Raw genomic sequence first — 21,540 nt, 5'->3', positions numbered from 1 at the left:
GCAGGTGGCCTGTCAAACATGGTTAGGCTAATATCAGACATTATGCTCTACGAGAGAATTCCTGATGGTCCATGATGGACCTGCCTTATTCATGCTCTTTATAAAGCTCAACAGCCACTTCGAAGTCCGCTCTAGATCCAGAAGTAAATTTTCATTTCTCCCATAGACATTTCCAAAAATGTAAATATCAAGAGTGTAAAGACATCACGGAGGCAAACCTGCTATGTGCTAACTATTATCCATAACACAGCTGTTTTAAGTCCAAAAAGAAAATTTAAAACACAAAATTCTGTGAAATGTTTTAACAAGTTATCATGGAAAATATAGCTCAACAGTACATTTTCCATTCATTTTTCCCTTAGACATTTACAAAAATTCAAATATTAAGAATTCAGAGGCTAACCAGCCACGTGCAAACCTGCTACATGCAAAGTATTCCCTAAAACATGATTATTTGAAGTCCAAAAAGTACATTTAAAACACAAGATTCTGTGAAATGTTTTGCGATTTATAAAGTTTGGGAAACAGATTTAAAATTAAATTACAGGTATTTTTCCCATTAGTTCCACATAGCTGTTTATCCCCAAAGCAAACTTTCAAACTTCTTATATTATTATACTTCTTATATTATATATATATATATATACACACATATATATATATATATATATATATATATATATATATATATATATATATATATATATATATATATATATAAAAATTTTAGAAAGTCTATGGGAAAAATGAATGGCAGATTTCGTTGTGGAACCAGAGGGGCCGTCCTTGTTGAGCTCCATTAATCTATTTCAATCATGTGTTTAACTCGGCCAAAATGTGGTTCACCAGGACAATATAATATAAGCCCAATCACATATAAACATCAACCTCTTTGTTTCTTCGTTTCTTTTTTTGCTACACATACTCCTTCAGCGGGACACTATTGGTCGTGATGGGTTTGGGGACATCCGGAATTGTCGCCGGCGAATTAGCAAAACTGCGTCCCACGTAGCCTCTCCTGTAGCGGCCACCTTTCTCTATCGCAGGACACGTGCTGCTAAGAACCGCTCCACTGATCATCAGAATCACTGCCGCCGCCCAGCCCAGATAAATGGCTTGGCCGAGCTCACGTTTGTGCATCATGGGGACATTCGGGTTGTAGAAATCTTGTACTACCGTGTTCGCCGTCCATGAAACTGGAACTAACACGCACAGTCCTGTTAAAATAAACAAAACGCCACCAGACAATGCAATTCCCGCTTTAGCTCGGCGGTCATCGCCAGCACACGTCGTACATTTCATCCCACAACAAGAAACAGTGCACGAGAGCCAACCCATGAAGATGGCGATGCACATTAGCGCCCTAGCGGCTTGGATGTCGGGTGGTAGCGCTAGCAGAGAGTCGTAGGTTTTGCATTGCATGTGCCCTGTGGTTTGGTAGATGCAGTTCATCCAGATGCCCTCCCATTTAATTTCGGAGGTGAGGAGGCTGGGGCCGATGAATGCGGAGACTTTCCACTGCGGTAGAGCCGTAACCGCGATGGCCATGATCCAACCGGTGACGGCGCAAGTGAAGCTAATCAACTGCATTCCAGTGTTCACCATGATGCTAGCAAGTTTGAAAATGAGCACAAAATAATTTAAATTGATCAATAGTTTTGTGAAGTTTAGAATTTGCCTTTTTCAGTTTGCAAAAAAAGACAAAATTGTGAAAATTGTGAAAGCTGATATAATATGGGAAGCTGTAGTTAGGCCCAAAATCCTTTAACAAAAAGCTTGTCTGCGAAAAGCGTTCACAAACAAGCAAAATATTCTCAATGAATAATGAAAAGCCCAGACCCGGTGTTGTGTGACCAGGACTCGGTGTCTGTTACAATGACCAAGGTTAGCGTTCCACTCCAAAACAAACAAAATAGGTTAAAATATTGTGTACTGTCTTTCAAATGAAAATGTGAATTAATCCAGATCAGATTAGATAAACTGGATCAGATTCACCAGTTTTCCGAAGCGTTCCGAGGATCACGAACTTCCCATAAGAATTCTTAGATATTGATAGAAAGTTCAGATGGTAAAAAATTGAACCCAAATGAGACTGGAGACTTTCCCACATAAAAAACAAACAACATTTAGCAAAAAAATTAAATCAAAATAAAAAATTGCTCCTGGTTTGATGAGTTTGAAAATTGTTCTCAAAGTAAATCCGAGAGGCTTCTGCCAGGTCCTAGAAATGTCCAAAACTGTTTCTGTATTTGTATATTCCTAGTTTCTTGTAGTAAAATAAATTCAAAAGATGAGAGTTTTGAACTGAGTTTCTGTCTCCAAAGATGTTTATGTCTCCCTCAGTTTCCCATAGCAACAGTGAAGCATCCATCGAACGTCAACTTGTCTGAATCCATTTTGAAAATATGTTTAAAATGTGTCTCTTCTTCTGTCAGACTCTCTCAGACTTTCTCTCCATCGTCATCTCAGAGTTTGGAATGAATAATTGAGGGAGCCATAGCGATGCATTGGTGCGCAGAGGCTCCTGTGTGCTCCTGTGAGGTCTGAAAGAGGATCTGAACCAGGTTTAGTCCAGTTCTAGTCCTGGTCTATGACCAGTGTAAGGGACACCGGGGCTCGAGTGTTGGTTTACCTGGAATAGGTCAGAACTCCGTAACATGAGACGTACGACTGGAGTGAGAGAGCGTCCTGACCGCAACGCTACACGACCAAACAAAAGAAAATAAAATTCAATTTGACCAAAACAGTATTTGTCCATTTTAAAGGTGCACTGTGTCACTTTTCCAGGAGAGGATCTGTCACCTACTTGTCTCTATGGAGATATTATTGCTTTGCCAAGAATGTTCCACAGTGTGGCATTAAACCTACCTATCTTTCATTTTTCAATTACAGGTGTTTTTATTACTCAAAAATACCTTGAAAAACCTGCATTCTTATTGTGGGGTCGCCTCTTCACAGATCTTCGCATATAGCGGCATCACCTGCTTGTCTCCATGGAGATAGATAAGTTTAGCACCATACTGTGGAATATTCCAAGTCCAAAGAAATGACATCTGCATGGAAACCAGCGTTCTTATTGTGCATGGGGTTGCCTCTCCACAGATCTGACCTGCTAATTGTCACTGTGATTGTGTCCGTTGTCAGATTTAATCCAATACTGTGGGATGTTTAAGTCAAACCAATGGAATTTTCTCTTGGGGACAATAAAGGTCTATCTATCCATCTATCTCTATGGAGATGAGCAAGTGGTGGAGACTCCATCAGAAAAGTTCCATACTGCACCTTTCATTTTGATTCACACAGTTTGATAAAATTTTAAATGTTTTACTCTTCAAACTACGATTATGTAAGTATGTGACATTTCAGGTATTACACAGCTCTGTCTTTGGGCTGTGCTGGAAGAAGTACCTGTTAAAAAATGTGTTTAAAGAGTAAAAAGTAAAAGTATTGCACACAGATTTTGAGTCTTATAAAGCTTCAAATGTGGTGATTTTGATTGAACTGATTGTTTTTTCTGTTTTTATTTGTTTTCGTTTTTTGCTTTTTTGCATAAATTATGAACATGTTAAAAATAAAGCCTCTGCCTTTTCAGCAATAATAAATACTTTTACTTTTCATTCCAATTCAAAATGTAGTGGAGTAGAAAGTACAGATACCTGCTTTCAAATATAGTGAAGTAAAAGTAAAAAGTATATTTAAAATGTACTTAAGTAAAGTATAGATAGATAAAATGTATACATTGGTACAGTACTTTACTACTTTTACTTCATCGTGTTTCATCACTACTTTTGGGTCAAATGTGAAGCAGAAATGTGTGTCTTAAGTATTCTCAAAGACAAAATTCCGAGGCTCTCTGGAGTTTAAGAAAAATGAAAAAGTCTTTAGGGATTCACATAAACTTTGCACCAGCCACAGATTGTATATATGTTTTTTATGCGTCTGACGTGTTTTATCCACAGACTGTATAAAGAAGTGGACTGAGTGAGTGTGACGTCACCCACAGTGTTCAGCTCCAGTCAAATGAAGCTCATCGAGGCTAGAGCAGTTATAGGGGCCAATTTGGAGCCAAGTCCATATTAGGAATTCTGACTGCGAGTATCATAGCAACCAAAGAGCCAATCTGGAGCAAATCTGTTGAAGATGACGGTCTTTCCCACCCACACCACTGGTTTGGCAGGGAGGGAGCACTAAGCAAAACTGTCAATCAAACCTGTTGCTAACGCTAGTGGGAGTGACCTCGGGGAAAGAAGGCGCCTGGTTAATGTTCATGTCTTGATTGATGAACACAATAGCAAAACAAAAACCCCAGGGGCATGTAGAGCAGGTTAATATGAACATTTTAAGACTAAAACGATGAGTCTGACAGCAGCAGTTACAGAGAGAGTAACGCGGCAGCTAGCAGGTTAACTATGTTCATTTATATATACAGTCGGTGGTCTCGTCGTAGCCCCGTCTCCTCAGGTGCAAACAGGGAGCACTTTTGATTTTCCTTGAACTAAAGTCCTGTGGATTTTTGTTTTTGTGTATATTTAACACACACTTCTGCTTCACATTTGACCCATAACACAGAGCCGTTCCCCCCTCACAAAGACTCACCTTATCTCCATCTGATGCTCTCCTGATGCTTCGTTTTAGATTGAGGCAAATACCTTGATGAAAAAAAAAATTCAAAAATAAAAGATAAAATCCAAACACTTTAGTAATAAAATGTGTTGAATCAAATCCTCAGTAAGAGTTCAAATATCTGGCAGAATCTGGTACTTTCCATACTAATTATTCACAGAAAAAACTGCCAAAAAAAATGAAAAATGGCTCTTTAGATTGAGCCGTTTTTACCCAACTGTTTTCTGTGGAAATCCCAGTTTATATTTCACTCCTTTTCTTCAAAATTTACTCCAAAACCAGCATTGTGAAGCCTTTTAAATCCACAAAATTCTTACAAAAACTGCAAAAAATGTCACATTCCCGATCCATTCATAATCCTGATCCTCACTCTGATTTTTGCTGAGACAAAGATGCTGGAAATCCTTTTCCTCCTCTTCCTTCTTCTTTTTCTTCGTTCACTTGTTTCAGATCAAGTGTTTGTAGTAAAATGGGGTCTGGACAGAAGTGGTCCTTAAGATTTGTCCCCTCCCCCGTCAGCAGAAATAATGGTACGATCCAACCACAATTAGACTCTGTATCAAATGCGAGAGGTGAAAGTGTGGCATAAACAGAGAGACAGACAGAGAGAGAGAAAGAGGAGAGGAGGCCTCATCCATCCATCCCTCTGAAAAGAACAAATGACCTTCTCCTCCATCTGCTTGAAACAAAACAAATGTGCTCAGCTTTTCAATGTTTTGTTTTTAGGCTAAAAGAACTGAAAGAGAGACAACAGATTGTGAACACAGAGAGAGAGATAGAGGGACAGAGAGGGAGAGAGAGAGAGGGAGAGAGAGAGGCAGCAGCAACAGTGAACAGAGAGAGAGGGGGGGGGACAACAGTTTGTGAACAGAGAGAAAGAGAGAGAGGAGAAAGGGACAGAGAGAGGGGACAACAGTTAGTGAACAGTGAAGGGGGGAAGAGAGAGACAACAGTTTGTGAAGAGAGAGAAGGGGGGGAGAGACAACAGTTTGTGAAGAGAGAGAAGGGGGGGAAGAGAGAGATAACAGTTTGTGAAGAGAGGGGGGCGAGGGTAGGTATTGGCACTTAAGCTGTGGTATTTTACATCACATAAATTAAATGTGCACTATGGAACTTTTCTGGTGAGGGGTCTCCACCTGCTGGTCTCATGGGTAACATTCCAGACACAGCAGTGGCATCTCCATGGAGACAGTGCTGATGGCGCCTTCAACAGAAAAGTTGCATGATGTACCTCGATACAGATCACATGTCGGGGTTCATAGAGATGTGTAATTGGGATTGTTGCCATAGCGATTAAGAATTTCAACCTAATGATTCCAGTGTGACTTTAAACCTGCGTCTGACATGAACCTGAGAATGCTGAAGGGGAGAAGTTTAGCAGTTCTGTGTGATTCAAGGCTGTGACACTCCCTCTGCTGGTACAGGGGGTAAAGCACTTTAAATAAGGCTAAAAACAATAACTGCGCTTTCTGTAGTCGCCCTTCTCTCTCTGAGCTGTGTGTGTGTATAGTCTCTTCTCTGAGGTGTGTGTGTGTGTGTATAGTCTCTTCTCTGAGGTGTGTGTGTATAGTCTCTTCTCTGAGGGGTGTGTGTGTGTGTGTAGTCTCTTCTCTGAGTTGTGTGTGTGTGTGTAGTCTCTTCTCTCTCTTAGCTGTGTGTGTGCTGTGCATAAATTAAACATTTGTGTAACACAATCATCCTCTTCTCTGATTTACATTAGTGACCCGTCTGCGTAGAAACAGTCACCCTGGAAACAGCTGTCCACCGTGTCCATGGAGACGAGAGGAAACAGGAAGCAGAGTGCATCATGTGACCCAAACAGGAAGCGTGCACAGAACAGCATGAGAATCAGGATTGGTGGAACAGCAGGGACATTTAATTTTTGTGGGAATAAATACAAATATTCTTCAAAAATGACAGATCCAGAGGCGTTTGGAAGCACAGAATAACAGAACAGAGAAGAGGCAGTGTTCAGCTCCTAAAGTATACTATGGTATAGAATAGTGGCCAGTTTAAATATGGTCACAGCTGCCCCGGGGCTGACTGCCACAAATGTGTAATTCTGTATATTTATGAAACATCATGTAAATACAGTAATAACAGCTCCTGCAGTTACCCAGTGCTAGAGAAAGTAAATCAAAAACTGCAACAGGTTGGTTTGTGTGTGTTTGTGAGACGGTCTTCAGTTTTATCATCACCAACACGCAACCACGCAAACACACAAATACACAGACAGACACACACGCACACACACACAGACACACGGACACAAGTTTATGGGCATAAAATACCAGTTTATTACTTTGCACATTAACACAAGAATTCCCTGCAGGCTAAAAAAAAAAAATATATGAACATGTCACAGAATAGCAATAATAAACACGTGAATGGTCTTCTGCAGCAGGGGGAGGGGCCAAAACTATGAACCCCTCCCCCTTTTCCAACATCCAGGAAGAACTCCACTCTATTCACAAAGTCCGAAAGCGTCATATTGGATACACTTTCAGACACTGTGAAACTATTGCTATGAGACAAGCACACACAGCGTAGAGACCACTAAAGAGAATAACCCAACGAGAAGAAACAAAAAGAAAAAAAAAGAAAAAGAAATCACAATACACAAATATTATCAAAGTGAGGGGGGTTTGAAAAACAAGCCATGCCGTTTGGGGAGATTTGTGGACGATTTTAAAAAGGTTAAAAAGAGGTAAACTCCATTTTAGAAGTTAGCTGGTTGAAGGTACAAACGTCTGACCTAAAATGGCCGCCAAAAGTGGTCGTTAAGCGCCAGCAAAATGGCGGAAAGGTGATTTTGGTCTTTAACGGGTTCGAAAGTGAAGAAAAGTACCTCGTTTTGACACGAACCGAGCGCAAAAGATGAAAACTCACATTTCCGGGAATAAAATGAGACGCTGGTTTGTTTGTACCTTCAAAATTTCAGACAATTGGTTAAAATACTTGGACAGATATTGCTAAATGCTAAAACGTTAAAATTGATAAACATTTAAAACTCCACCTTTTAAAAAAACATGAATTTTCTCGTAATATGGATTTCAAAATGTTTTTTTTAGATTTTATCCTTGGTCAAAAATGACGATACTTGGGCATGCATGCGAGCAATAATATGTTACAATGAACTGAAAAGGCTCTATAACTACCACCAGAATGCACAGTCCCACTGATTGATACAAGCAAATAAAAATAAAACATATTCAAATAAAAAATACAGACACAATCGCGAGAATAGACTGACAACAGATCACAATGAGTAGAATTATAGCTTCTTTTAAAACATTTGAAAAACAGGGGATATTGCTTCAAAAATGGAACACAGGTCGTAGCTTTTTGAGACGAGCCTTGTCCAAACTTATGCAGCTCAAGGTTAAAAATGATTAGGTTTCACTTTCAGAATTTGATCATTTGGAAAACTGATTCTGACTTTAAAAATGTGCCACTACACTAATCCATGTCACTTAATCCAGTCTCTTAGCACGTAAACTAGTCTGTTAGCAATACCCCCATGTTTCATTCTGTACCAGCCAATTATGAAAACGGTGATATACATTTTTAAGAGCTCTTCTCAACATCATTTGGCAATTTAATTAAACAAATCAGACACTAAATAAGTCAACGATCACATGAAGTTGTATAGAACTGAATAAAGATGCTACAGGTACCTGGACAGGACAAAAGGAGCACATCTCTTATATACATGGCATATTGGTTTAGTCATTTCTGCTGATCCAAGTTACATTTTGCATTGCATTTTTTGATACTTTGCAGCTGATGTCATCAATATTCTATGGGAGGGTGAAGCTAACTGTAGGCACTGCTCTGTCTGAAGCTCTGTCACTCAAGTTGGACTTCAGTCTGAGTTTTATTTTAACACAATGTGACCATAAAGAACCGACTTATCTGAACTACAACAGGTGAGCTGATTTGTGCTGTTAAACAAGTCCCTCTCAAATAACATTACAGTCACAGGCTAGCTAGCATTAGCTAACAGTTTTTACAGTTAGTCACACTCACCTTTATGTGTAAAATCAAACTCCTAAACAGGACCATGAACATTGATCATAGGCATCTGAAAATTGCTCTTTAAATACAGTTTGGATATTTTTTCTTGAGTTTTCAGATAATCTTAAAACTTAATGTGTGCATTGTGTCTCCATGGTAACTGCTGAACATACATGCAGAACACCCCCAGTGTGACATCACTGCAAAGTATCGGTGTGATGGTAAGGATGCCTGGAGAGGACATAATGAGCGCTCGTACTGAAGAAGGGCTCAAGTTTTGCACTAATGTTTAGACTTTGAAATTGTTATAGCATTGAAATAATTATAGATCTTGTTAGCACATCTCTGAAACTGTAATTAGTCATCATATAAAAGTCACTGATTAAAATGTTCCAGATTTAACGTTTGGATGTGCGGTCTTATAAAAGGTGACCATAGCTACAATACATCAGACCTAACACTGCCTTTACAATCTTAAACAAGTTTTAATGCTCCAAGTGTCATTTTAATTAAACCTGGATTCAAAATGCTTTATCACCACCAGATGTTGCCAAAACACCTAAAAACATCCACTTTTTAACCGTAAACTGCATCAGTGCGGACAGGGCTTTTTAATGAAGCTTAGAACAAACCACCGCTTTAAGAGGCGAGCGGTTCAAACTAGTGCACAGTTTCACTTATTGCATGCGTTGCCAGATTGACCCTTTTAAAAAACAAAAAAAAAAAAAAAAAAAAAAAAAATACAAATTCTTCTTTGTCCAAATAAAATCATGTTAAAAAGCCGCCGTACGCTCACGCCCCCACCAGGACAGTGCCCAAACCTGTTCATACTAAACCTAGAATTTCATGGGCGGTTTATTACAAAGAAGTTTTTTATTCGGGCGAAGCTCCCCTGATGAGGCGTGGGCGGCGGCCATTTTGAACTGCTTTTAAAAATCTAGAAAAACATCAAGTTTGACGAGGTTTAGGGTCCGAAACGAGGCAGTGCATCTGCATTTAGTCCAGTGTGAAAGATATGAATACAGTTAAACAGTAGAGACTTGAAAGTGAAGACAGATTTTGACAAAGGGGAAGAACGGGAGACGTGTGAACATTTATTGCGTTTTTACAAAATAACAATAGATGTTCAAGCAGCAAAATCTGACCTAAAGAGATACTCATTATCAAATATAGTTTTAGCATAATGTCAACTATTTCTCTTCAGGACATTCACTGAGGAGAAAGTGTTTTACATAACCTGCTCTGCATGTGTGCACGCGCTCAGAACGGTTCAGTGAATGTAATGTCCAAATAATGGAAAACCAATAGACCAAGGACAAAGGAAAAAGCTACTCGTTTCTCTTAGATGTAAAAAAGACAAAAATCATAATTAACATAATGCTAAAAAATGCTTAAAACCCAAAACAAAGCCATGAGCTCTACAGGACGTTAGAGGCTTGTCTGTCAATTAACACAAAAGTCGTTTCAGATGAACATTTGTGACAAAGAATATACATAACAGCTACAGTTAAACTGGTAAAAGGACATAATTATGTTCACGGCTTCAGATTTGGGCATTTTTGTAAGATCTCATTTGAATTATTCATTAGTTTTTAATTTTGAAATAATCTGTTAAATGTATCCACACGTACCCCAGACTCTCCCAGTGTTAAAATCTTTCAAAGGTTGTAGGTCATATTTATACACAGCAATAGAAACCGCGTTTAAAAAGTCTAAAAATTCATTTTCAAACTGCTCCAATCAACCCTTTTTCTGATTGTCCCCATTCTCTTACCGACTACTGGAGTGCTATGCTGTTTTCAGTCTTTAAAGTTACACTATGGAATTTTTCTAATGAGGAATCCGCCAGCTGCTCATCTCTATGGAGGGGTCCTTGTTGAATGTTCCACAGTATGGCATTAAACTCATCTATCCTGCATGTGTTCACACACAATCAGAGCCATTTTAATTACTCTATCTTGAAAAACATGCATTCTTATTTACACAGATCTGACCTGTAACTTGGCCAGGTGTCATTACTACATTGATTAAAGCCCTAGAGTGGAACATTGTGGGCGAACCAGAATTTCTAAGGAGACGAGCAGGTGGAGGACCCTCTCTTCGGAAAAGTTACAGAGTGCACCTTTAAAGGTCCTATATTACACAAAACTGACTCTTGTGAGCTTTAATCTATGTTCTAATGCTGTTACCTCATCAAAAACAGACCTAGAGTTGTGTTTTGTTTCATTCTCACATGTTTGAGTAACATTTTATTATTAGTCTGTCTACATCTCCAAACCTCAAAATGCTCTGTTCCACTTTGTGATGTCATGAAGTGGTAGTTTTCAAGTTGACAGTTGCTTTTAGTTCAGTAGAGATTGGATAATTTTCACTTCAGGAATTTCCAAATGATTCTAGTGAAGAAGTATGGAGTTTAAAAACGCAGTGGAGCACTTCCTGTATTATCACATAAGAACTCAGTCTAAATATGCAGGTTTGTGTGTTAAACATGTGTGAATGAAACAAAACACAACTCCAGGTCTGTTTGTGATGAGGAAACATTAGAACAGATCAGAGAACAGTGTAATATGGGCCTTTAACTTCAACAACCAAGAAAAGCGCTCTACTTTTCGACTTCGCAAAAAACTTAAATTTTAAATTGTTAAAAACCAACTGGCTTTTTGTAAAATGTCATCACAATATTATAACATTGACAACAACACAACATCGATGTAAACTACTATTTCTAAACAGGATTTTAAAACCACAAAAACTTTTTATTATATTAAAACTTTACAAATCTGCTTTCTTGATTGGTTAAGTATAAATGCATAAAGTTACAGATTGTGAGTGCCCTCTGGTTTGCCGTCTAAATAGCGCCCTCTTGCGTTCAGTGCAATGAATTGACCAGATATCGCAACAACAACAAAAATGATCTGCTAATTTAAAGTCTACAACAGAAAAAATCCAGCTGTGTAAAATAAACGTTTAAGGTCCAAAGATTTTAAGCCCAAAACTCTATACAAGAAAAAGTCGGGTTATTTTTAAGACCATAATGCATTTCTATAGGTCCCAATGCAGACCACTGATAGCTACACAACGTGACCCGTTACTTCAATTCAAAATACATTCGTTTACATTTTAAAAGCCATTTTCAAATTCATTGTGGCTCTTAAAAGTTCTACGAAAATGTGAGGTTTTGTGCCCATGTGCGATTAAAATGTCGATGTATTTTGAAAGGTAAAGTTTCAACCAAGCAAAAAGATATGTTTCAGTGTTTAAATGAAAGGAGCTCGAATTTAGATTGCGATTGTAACCTCAAATATAACAAAACATAAAAGTTACAGTTTAAGATTAACTCCCGTAATAATAATGAGAATTAGAAATGGTGAAAACGGCATTGACAAAAATTTTGCCTAATGTGGAATGTGTTATAAGGCCTTTAAACTATAACCGAACGGATAATGTACCATTTTACCATCAACAATCTAAAAATTAGCGATTTTGGATTGGACCGTATTTTTTCAATGTTAGAAATTTAATACCGTTGGCTGTCCAATTTACAATATGAAATCTTGTTGAAAACCAAATTATTGTCACTGTTGTATTCGTTGCTCCAATGAGGTTTAACACTGTAACCAGAAAGAATCATATCAAATATAACTTGGTGGAAAATTAAAAATAAAAAGGTCATATATTTTGTACTATTTGGGGACAACTAGCAAATATTTAAGTTACACATTTGGCAGACAGGAGCAGTCTTGTAGGTCTGCTCCACCGGTCATCTCCAACAGTTTTGAAAATGCAAGTTACTTTTCCCCCCAAATTTACAAAATATTCACCAAAATTAGCAAAACGAGTTGCTACACCGAACCACGCCAACCAAGTCCAAAGCTCATATGTTTCATAGAATATATGCTATCTGTACTGTACTTGCATGTGTGAATTTATAAAAGCAAAAGTCATTTACAGCAGTTCTATCGCTTCCAAAAATCAAATATTTTTTTTTTTTTTTACAATTCAGTGGCCTGCCATGAAGAAAAACAACTTTACCAACCATTCGATACAGCAGTACGTGGATATATGAGGCATTATTTACAATGATAAACGACGCACATGTTACACTGTCAATCTCACAAAGACAAAGAGGGCTAAAGTGGGCTAACGTAGGCTAACGTAGGGTAAAGGAGCTAGCATGTCGGGCGTGAAGACCCAAGTTCACCTCGCTTTTCAATATTGAAGTTAAAACACCATTAAAAAGGAAAAAAATATATTGTTTTAAAATCCCTGCCCGCTACCACCCAACCAACGTATAACCCCATAAAACTTAGTTAGATTTCTGCCCATTTACGAGCATTTGAGGTAAGTGAGAGTAAGTCCTGCTTTAGCTTGGGCGAGCTGTGAAGCCGCTGAAAATCAAACTTACAAAACTTAAAGAGTGCAGACATTCAAATAGAAAAAAATATAGTTAAATGGCTCGATTGTAAATAAAAGTTGTTGATTTGTGCATTGGAAACCATGTATACTTGTATATATATAGATGGGTAGATTCAGGCTTCGCAGTGCTTTGATTGCTGGTTTGACAAAAAGTTTAGGACAAAACTGCGGCGTATTTTAAGAACGCTGGTTGGAGATTGTTCGAAAGCCGCAAAAACATTGAAAGAAAATGAAAAAAGGAGGGAGTGAAGGAAAAGATAAAGGTAAAAGAAGAGTCCATAGAAAGAGGGAGGGAGGCAGAGAGAGAGGAGGGGGGGGCATCAGGCGAAGTACATGGTGTGTTGGGTGTCGTAGTGGATCTGAACAGCTTTGGCCAAGGCCTGAGGGTCCCGACCGTTGCTCTGTCCAGAAACATGGCTCCCCTCCGCACTGGCAAAACAACAGACACAAACAAATTAATAAATACAGTTCATACCATTCTTCAAAATACGATGGCAGTATAGGTAAGTATTAAACAACGAGGTGCCATGCGCTCTGCGGTTTTAACCATTCCACACTGTACCTCATTGTTTACTGCTGTTACTAAGGCAAACTCACACGTTTGTGAACGTGAAAAGCCTGTTCACTGTCTGTAGAATGTAGGACTAGCTTCATGTAAAACACTTGAACATTTTACACAGTTGAGCGTTTGTTTATCTGTTGCTATGATGATGGCTACAGAGAAGTGATACAGAATGTGACTTAACTGCTGCCGGAACTACTTGTGTGTTATGCACAATTACCAGTAGTTAGCCACTGGACCTCTCACTGAGCGTGGTGTAATCATAGACTGTACAAAAGAAGTGGACTAATTGAGTGTGAAGTCACCCACAGCGTTCAGCTCCAAAGCTCATCGGGGTTAGAGCAGTTATAGGGGCCAATTTGGAGCCCAGTTCCATATTGGAATTCCGAGCGCGAGTATCATAGCAACTAAAGAGCCAATTCAGAACAAGGATGTGGAAGGTAATGCCCCTTCACGCCTACAGCGCTGGTTTAGCAGGGAGCGAGCGTTTAGCAATGCTGTCAATCAAACCTGTTGCTATGCTACCGTTAGACAAATCAGGCACCTTCTTTCCCTGAGGTTGCTGATATTAATGTTCATTTCTTGATTCATGGATGTAATGGTGAAATAACACCAGGATCATGTAGAGCGGGTTAATACGGACATTTTAAGACCAAAATGACAAGTCTGAAAAACTGTGCCCCCTCTCTATGTAACTGCTGCTGTCAATGTTAAGTGAACTGGAGCCAGAAGTGTGCCCATGATCGCTTCCCATTTGGAATGCGGAGGCTAGCACTTTAGCAATGACCATTTATATATACAGTCTATGGGTTTAATTTACGTCCATCTACCATAATCTGCTTTTCCAATCTTGAAATTAACACAGAAAAAGTCCTGGTTTTAAACAGCTGTAGTTAAATTCAAAAGGTGAGATGCATTTAAAAATGATAATACCCCAGGTTTTGCTTTGGAAATGCAGAAGCAGAATGTTGCGCAAACTGTAATGAAATAATTTTTTAAAAGGCTGAAAAGAACGACAACTTGTGATGTCATCTTCCAAACAACAGAATCAAGCAACATCTCTAGACTGTAAAATGACCACAAACATCCAGTCACCATTTGTGTGATTAAACAAAAACATCGTGTTCTGACCTGTCGTGGTCCTTGTCGACGAGGTGGTAACGGGCCCTGAATGCCACGAGACGGGCATAGTAGGCGGGCGCGGGGATGGACACTGAGCGCGTGCAGCGGACGTATGTGTGGCACAGCTGGTATGTGAGGAGCTGAAGCTCGTCTGCAGTAAAACAGTTATCGTCCCAAAGCACGTGGTAGTGAGAGGGACGACTCGTGCCCTGAGAGGAGAGGGGGAGGAGAGACAAGGAAGAGAGAGAGTAGAGAGAGAGAGGAGGGAGAGGAGAGAAGAGAAAAGAAGAGAGGATTAGGTTCATTTCTCAAAGAAACTAAATGTTCAAAAGCTTGCCATTTTTTGTTTTCAAAAATAAAATATTTCCACTAAAGTACGTCCGCCGTTGTCATTGGTGCTACACTTTTAGTTCATCTCCGAGTGCTCAGAGAAGACAAACTTATGAAACCATCAAAACTCCAGGTATGTGTTTGTAAAGTACGTAAAAACATGATTCAGAAAAATACATTTAGCATATTTAGCATGTTTAGCATGGATAGCATGTTTAGCATGTCTCTCACCTGGATGCCTGCGTGACTGCACAGATAGAAGTCAAACTCAGACGGGTGTGTGATGGTGCTGTCCACTGTGGTGCCCGCTGGGACATTTCCACTTTTCCCAACCTAAAAAAGGTTTAAATTCAGCAAATGTAATTGTCTTTTTAGTTTTGTTATTTTAAAAATATAAAGACTTTTCCCTGACCCTCTCGGCCTTGTCCGAGCAGAATAGTCTTGTGTGGTGCCTCTTTTGAACGACGATGTATGTGATCCCGGGCCGATAGTCCTCCTCCAAACTGATGCATGCTTTTCTTATGGCGATCAGCTCTGGCCACGCCACCTACAAACATGAGAGCACTTTTAGGTACGATTCCAAAGTCTGAAATCAGGACAAGTTATACAGTTTAAACCATTTATCTTCACCTTTGGGCTCGTGTTTATGAGGAACTACTCCAATCTGATTGAGCCCCATTTTTGGTCTGATATAGATCTGGCAGCAGTTGGAAAGCACATAAACATGTCACTTTAAATCAATATTTTTTTTTATATTTTGTTGTCAGCTCTCAAAGAAGAGAATTTTTGAAACAGCAATGTTCATCTAAAATACGCACAAGTTGATTCTGCATTTTAAAAAAAGTTTGGATGTACGATTATTTTTGCTGGTACTGGGTTATTTGGTTTCCAAACAGAAAAAAATTAAACAGCCAGAAATGTCCAAAATTGTCAACTATGGACCACAAAAACAGCCTAGCGAATTTATAATAACGTAATCTGCTCTGGGTCAATTCAAAATGTTAATGTTTAAATTTGTGACTCTGAACAGTGCCCTCTGCCTGTTAGATCCTCAGTCAGACTGACAGTATTCTCCATGGCATTTAATAGTAGACAGGAACAGAACAATGAAAAGCTTGTATATCCTATGTATCGTGTTATCTGTACATTTGGTTTTGTGTTGACTTATGTGAAGCATTTTGGTCAGCTGAAATTGTTTTAAATGTACTTGTTTCTGTGACTCTGAAGGTCAGAGGGACTGAAACATTCTACTAAATAAAAGTGAACCTTTAAATCTGCTATATAAATAGAGTTGAATCTATGATGAAGTAAAATGTAAGTATAAAGCGATGGTATGGCGGTCACCTGTTTCATCTGCCCCTCGGACACTCCTCCTCTGTAGTAAATGATCCTCGTTGGTTTGAATCGAGTGGATTTGTAAAACTGGATGAGGAGCTCTCGCACCATGTTTGTGAGGTCCTGGATCACCTCCTGACTAAACAACTGCTCCTGGAAACAAAACGAACATATGTAAAGCCACATTTAGATGAGGTGAGACAGGGTAGGAAATATTATCCATGTATTTCAGATTAGTACAGTTACCACAATATACTTAATAACTATACACTTTAAAACAGAATATTTAGTTTAAGTTAAAACACTGGGGTTCAAAACAATGTGATTTATATTCAGCTGCTGTTAGATTAATCTTTAAGTGTTCATTGTTTCTCATTTCAATAACAAATAGCACAATTGAAACTGCAAACATTACATGTTTGAAACAAACTGCATTAAGAAGTGGACTAAGTGACTGTGACAATACCCACAGTGTTCGGCTCCAAATGGAGCTCACTGAGGCCAACAGAGGGGCCAATATGGAGCCAAGTTCCATATTTGGAATTCTGACTGAGTATGATATCAACCAAAGAGCCAGTCTGAAGCCCGGCTGTTGAAAGTAACATCCCTTTCCACCCACACCCACCGCTGTTTTAGCAGGGGGCAGGCATTTGGAAACGCGGGAGTGACCTCGAGGAAAGAGGGCAGCTGATTTCTCTGTTAATAATGTTCATATCTTGATTTATGGACAAAATGAAATATAAACCCCAGGATTATGTAGAGTGGGTTAATACGAACATTTTAAGACCAAAATGTTACAGAGAGAGGGGCCGCCGTTTAAAGTCAATTGCCGCCAGAGTCGACTGAGCAGGAAGTGCGCCCATGATCACTTGTGAACGTAGCGGCTAGCAGGTTAGCTCTGTCCATTTATACATATAGTCTATTATAATTTTCCAGATTCAAATCATAAACTAGTAAAAAACACTCAAATTAAACACAATATATTTAAATAAGTACATCATCATTTACCCAGCAAATTTTAAGTTTAACCTTTCTGAATTTTCTGAATAGTTCTCATCGATGTAAAATACCTAATAGAAATGTACAGTTTTAAACATTTGTTATAGTAGAAATGGCCCATTTAAAAGTTCCATGTAGTGCTTTAATAGAAGAATAGTTTTTACCGCACTGGGAGCATTTACCCCAGACATGTCCTGTCGGGAGGTCTGGACTCGGACGGTGGCACAGTATCGACTTGGATGCCCATCCATGCTCCCAACCACAGCTGCAATCGAAGGTTTTTTCCCATCACCAGCAGGGGGGTGTGTGACATCTGCACCCAGGAAAATCACCGGCTGCTGGAACACTGACGGTCTACAAACCAGAGGGAGGAGAGGTTAGAATCATGACGGCACGAAGAATGGACGTCACACTGGGGGTGTTCAACATGAGTCTCTGTGGTGGAATTTTCAGCAGTTACTATGATGACAATGCACACATTAGCAAATATTGTCAAAAACGTTTAAAGTCGGTTGTGATCAATATGAGCGTTCATGGTCCTGTTTAGGTGTTGGATTTTAACCAAATGGTAAGAGTGACTAACAGAAAAAAATGTTGGCTAATGCTAGCTAGTGCGTGACAGTGATTGTGTGTGAGAGAGAACCTTTCTGATCAGATTTTGTTAAAATAACTCAGATTTAAGTCTAAAATACCAGAAAATAGTAGTGTAGTAGACATTATAACAAAGCTTCAGTCTGTACTTAGTGTGAGCTCTGCTGTACCTTAGATGGAACCTCACCTCTGATGTGGGACCAGCACATTGTTGATTCCTCCGAGTTTGGCGTTGATTTTGAGGCAGAGGTTAGACAGAGTCTGAGGAGATGTCTTCACTACGTTTTTCACTTGAACGCACTGAGTGGCCATCCCCAACAGAGTGTCCCCGACGCGCTTGACCTCAGCTACAGGAACGAGAGGGAACATAGAATAGAACATTATACATACATATCGCTAAATATAACTTTAGATTGTGTAAATGAGAAGAGGAGACGATTATAACAGTCAATTCTGCATAACTGACACTTTGCAGAGACGTCACATTGGGGGTGTTCTGCTTGTGTGTGTATGGCATAGACTGTATATGTAAATTGCTATATCCAACGCGGCGCGTTTGATATGGCACGCTTCTGGCTCCAATTCACTTTCTATTGAAAAACTGTGGCCCCTTTCTCTGTAACTGCTGCTGTCATTTTGGTCATATTAACTCGCTCTACACGATCCTGGGTTTTTTGTTCATTTTAAAACAAGATATGAACATTAATAGCCGACAAATCGGGCACCTTCATTCCCCGAGGTCACTCCCGCTAGTGTTAGCAATGCTGTCAATCAAACCTGTTGCTAAGCGCCCACTCCCTGCTAAACCAGAGGTACAGGTGGGAAGGGGCTTTACCTTCATCAGCCTGTCTCTGGATTGGCTCTTTGTTTGCTATGATACGTGTGGTTGGAATTCCTAATATGGAACTGGTCTTCAAATTGGCCCCTATAACTGCTAGCCTTGATTAATTTGGCTGGAGCCCAACGCTTTGGGTGACTTCACACCAACGTAGTCCACTTCCTTGTACAGGCCATGCCTATGGCAGAATGTTCAGTTACCATGGTGACACAATGTACAAGTTAGCCAAAAAGTTTTAAGATCGTCTGGAAACTCAATAAAAATCTCTGATTTAAAAAGCACATTTTCAACAGCTTGTGATCGATCCAAGTGTTCATGGTCCTGTTTAGGAGTTTGAATTTACACAAAAAAGAGTGACTAACTGAAAAACTGTTGGCTAGAGTTAGCTAGCTTGTGACTGTAATGTTATTTGAAAGGGACTTGTTTAACAGCACAAATCACTTCACCTGTTGTATTTCAGATAAGTCAGGCATTTATGGTCAGATTGTGTTAAAATAAAGCTCATTACAGTTTAACAGAACCTCAGGCAGAACAGTGCCTACAATTTGCAGTTAACACACCCCCAGGGCATGTTGATGTAGTATCAGTAGGTCTCCTTTAAAATGATCCACAATATGGTATAAACATATAAACTTAAGCATCTTCATAGAGAATAAAAGTTTTTGGACATCTAAAAACTTACCCAGTACCACTGTAAAAATCAGATGCATTTGTAAAAAGTTTTGTTTAAACTGGTATCTTTACAAAACAAAAAGTTCTGATATAAGTCCATCTAAAACTATTTAATAAAAGGTCCATATTTACCTGTTCAAATGAGCATCTAATTTCTATGTTTTAGTTTGTATTTGGGTATAAATTTCTGACCACCACAGCCCAAATACAAACAAATACGAGATCAATACGTTTATACCATACTGTGGAACATTTTAAAGGAGATCTAGTGATACTTTGCGGCTGATGTCATCAACATGTCCTGGGGGTGTGATACCTACTGTAGGCACTGCTCTGTCTGAGAGTTTATTAGACTTTAATCTGAGATGTGGTGGAAAGTTTGAGAAGCACACACATATTATTGCATCCCTTTCATTTTGCGTGATCCTGGTCTCACACAGGAGTTTTTCCCGGTGAGGAATGCTAGTATAATAAAATATAAAAAAATATATATCTAGCCTATATACAAGAGATCTTGGAATATAATATGAAATGTTGACTTTGACATTACATAAGTCCATCCTCACCATACACAGGAGTTTTTCCAGGCAGGATGACCACTATGAGCTGCAAACCCACGTACGACATCTTGAGGTGTTTGAACATTGGCTCCACACTGTCTGCTCCCTGGGCGTATTTACAGAAGCAAGGCTGGCCCTGAATCGGCATCCCAGCATCCTTTGAGATCTTACGTAGCTGGTCTGTGAAACTCCTGCAATAGAACAAGAACACTGTAATGCATTTGCCGTTTGGCTCAGGGTTTGTTCATACAACTGCTTTTGTATGTGATACTTTGGTTGCTATGCCGACACGTTTGTGTAAAGATTCCATTGGTCAGTTACTGGTCGGTTTGGAGACCGGCACTTTGGAGAGTTGAGACTGCGGTTGTTTTTGTGCTCGTTTTGGCCCTTGTGTTCAGCAAATAAACAAGAGGTAACTCAGAGCATTTCTTTAAATAAACAATGATATTGAAACTACTTAATGCATTGGATTTATATAGGTATTAGTGGAAATAAGTACATTTGTCTACTCATTTGGTGCAATAAATAACATAACATCTTGTATTAGGATTTTATACAGATCTGTATTAGGATTTAAACTGTTCTGTTCAGATCTTTAGAGGCTCAATGAGAAGAAACGACTAGAACATGGTTAAAGTTGTATTTGGAGTGATTCATGTTTAAGTAATCTTTAATCTCTTATTTTCAAGACGTCATTTTGCCAGTCTACGCTCATTTTCACCTCCACCAGTACATGCCTACTGTGACTTACGCACTTCTTTCTCCAGTTTTATTTTCTTAACCTCTGATACTCGTAGGAATCGACAGCGTCATGTAGTCATTTAAAACACATCTAAAAACATGACTGCAGGTCTGTGTGATACTCACTTGAGCAGGTCTTCTCTGCACTGTTTCTGAGGAGCAAAGCAGGCCACAGCCCACACCTTGATCTCGATGCCAGCGTAGAACTGTTTGCCCCTCATGTCCCACACGCCCTGGTTTGGAGTCGCTACAGTTTTGTTCTGTGGACATAGACCCTAAGCCCTTAGTCAATCCCCGAACTCAACCCCCGATACACATATACACATCTAGATAACTATACATACACATATCTAACCTGAGGGAAGGGATGAGAACGCTTAATCAAGTCGAAAATTTGTGTGCAAAGATTATGGTGAGAAATGTATTTAGTGTGTGACCTGGTTTAGAAAAATCTAACTTTCTGAATGAAGTTATTGTGACATAAACAGCCAGATAAAAAAAACAAAAACAACAATAACTAAACAAAAACGTTACTGATAAACTAATCATCTCTACATATCTTTACTTTGAGAATGGACAAAAAGGCTTCACTTTGCAGAGTTACATCTTAGTTACAAAAAACAAAATCATGATCTGCATTCCACAATTTAATTATCATAAAAAATGACAAACTCCCATGTTTCGTCTCGTCTTGTGGAGAGCGTGCCTCATCCCATCCCCATTACACATCATAG

General features: G+C 39.1%; 2 protein-coding genes across 7 annotated transcripts in view; both read right to left on the bottom strand.

Annotated features, from left to right (window-relative positions):
• Nucleotides 1–915: 915 nt before the first annotated feature.
• On the bottom strand, nt 916–1,614 carry cldn35 (claudin 35). Its single transcript, XM_033975365.1, has one exon. It carries the CDS (start codon nt 1,603–1,605, stop codon nt 916–918), a length of 690 nt encoding a protein of 229 aa, XP_033831256.1. The 5' UTR covers nt 1,606–1,614.
• A 5,282-nt stretch (nt 1,615–6,896) lies between these two features.
• ago4 (argonaute RISC component 4) overlaps nt 6,897–21,540 on the bottom strand; it is a 47,358-nt gene continuing 32,714 nt past the window's right edge. For 2 of the 6 annotated variants that reach the window (XM_055225533.1, XM_033975077.2), the window contains exons 11-19: nt 20,933–21,066; nt 20,072–20,256; nt 18,183–18,342; nt 17,569–17,758; nt 16,415–16,558; nt 15,483–15,617; nt 15,302–15,403; nt 14,750–14,949; nt 6,897–13,485 (exon numbers count right to left, since the gene is read on the bottom strand). In XM_055225533.1, the coding sequence (XP_055081508.1) occupies nt 13,377–13,485; nt 14,750–14,949; nt 15,302–15,403; nt 15,483–15,617; nt 16,415–16,558; nt 17,569–17,758; nt 18,183–18,342; nt 20,072–20,256; nt 20,933–21,066 (1,359 nt within the window). In that variant the 3' untranslated portion in view covers nt 6,897–13,376. Of the gene's footprint in view, nt 13,486–14,749; nt 14,950–15,301; nt 15,404–15,482; nt 15,618–16,414; nt 16,559–17,568; nt 17,759–18,182; nt 18,343–20,071; nt 20,257–20,932; nt 21,082–21,540 lie in introns of all 6 variants that reach the window. The other 4 variants (XM_033975079.2, XM_055225534.1, XM_033975076.2 and 1 more) reach the window with 3 other exon arrangements.

Source organism: Periophthalmus magnuspinnatus, chromosome 11 (genome assembly GCF_009829125.3).
Source record: "Periophthalmus magnuspinnatus isolate fPerMag1 chromosome 11, fPerMag1.2.pri, whole genome shotgun sequence".
Taxonomy (NCBI): domain Eukaryota; kingdom Metazoa; phylum Chordata; class Actinopteri; order Gobiiformes; family Gobiidae; genus Periophthalmus; species Periophthalmus magnuspinnatus.
This window is presented reverse-complemented; position numbering and strand designations above follow the sequence as displayed.

What these genes read in the sequence shown, in the direction of transcription:
- cldn35 (XM_033975365.1), bottom strand. Translation starts at nt 1,605, where the DNA reads ATGGTGAACACTGGAATGCAGTTGATTAGCTTCACTTGCGCCGTCACC.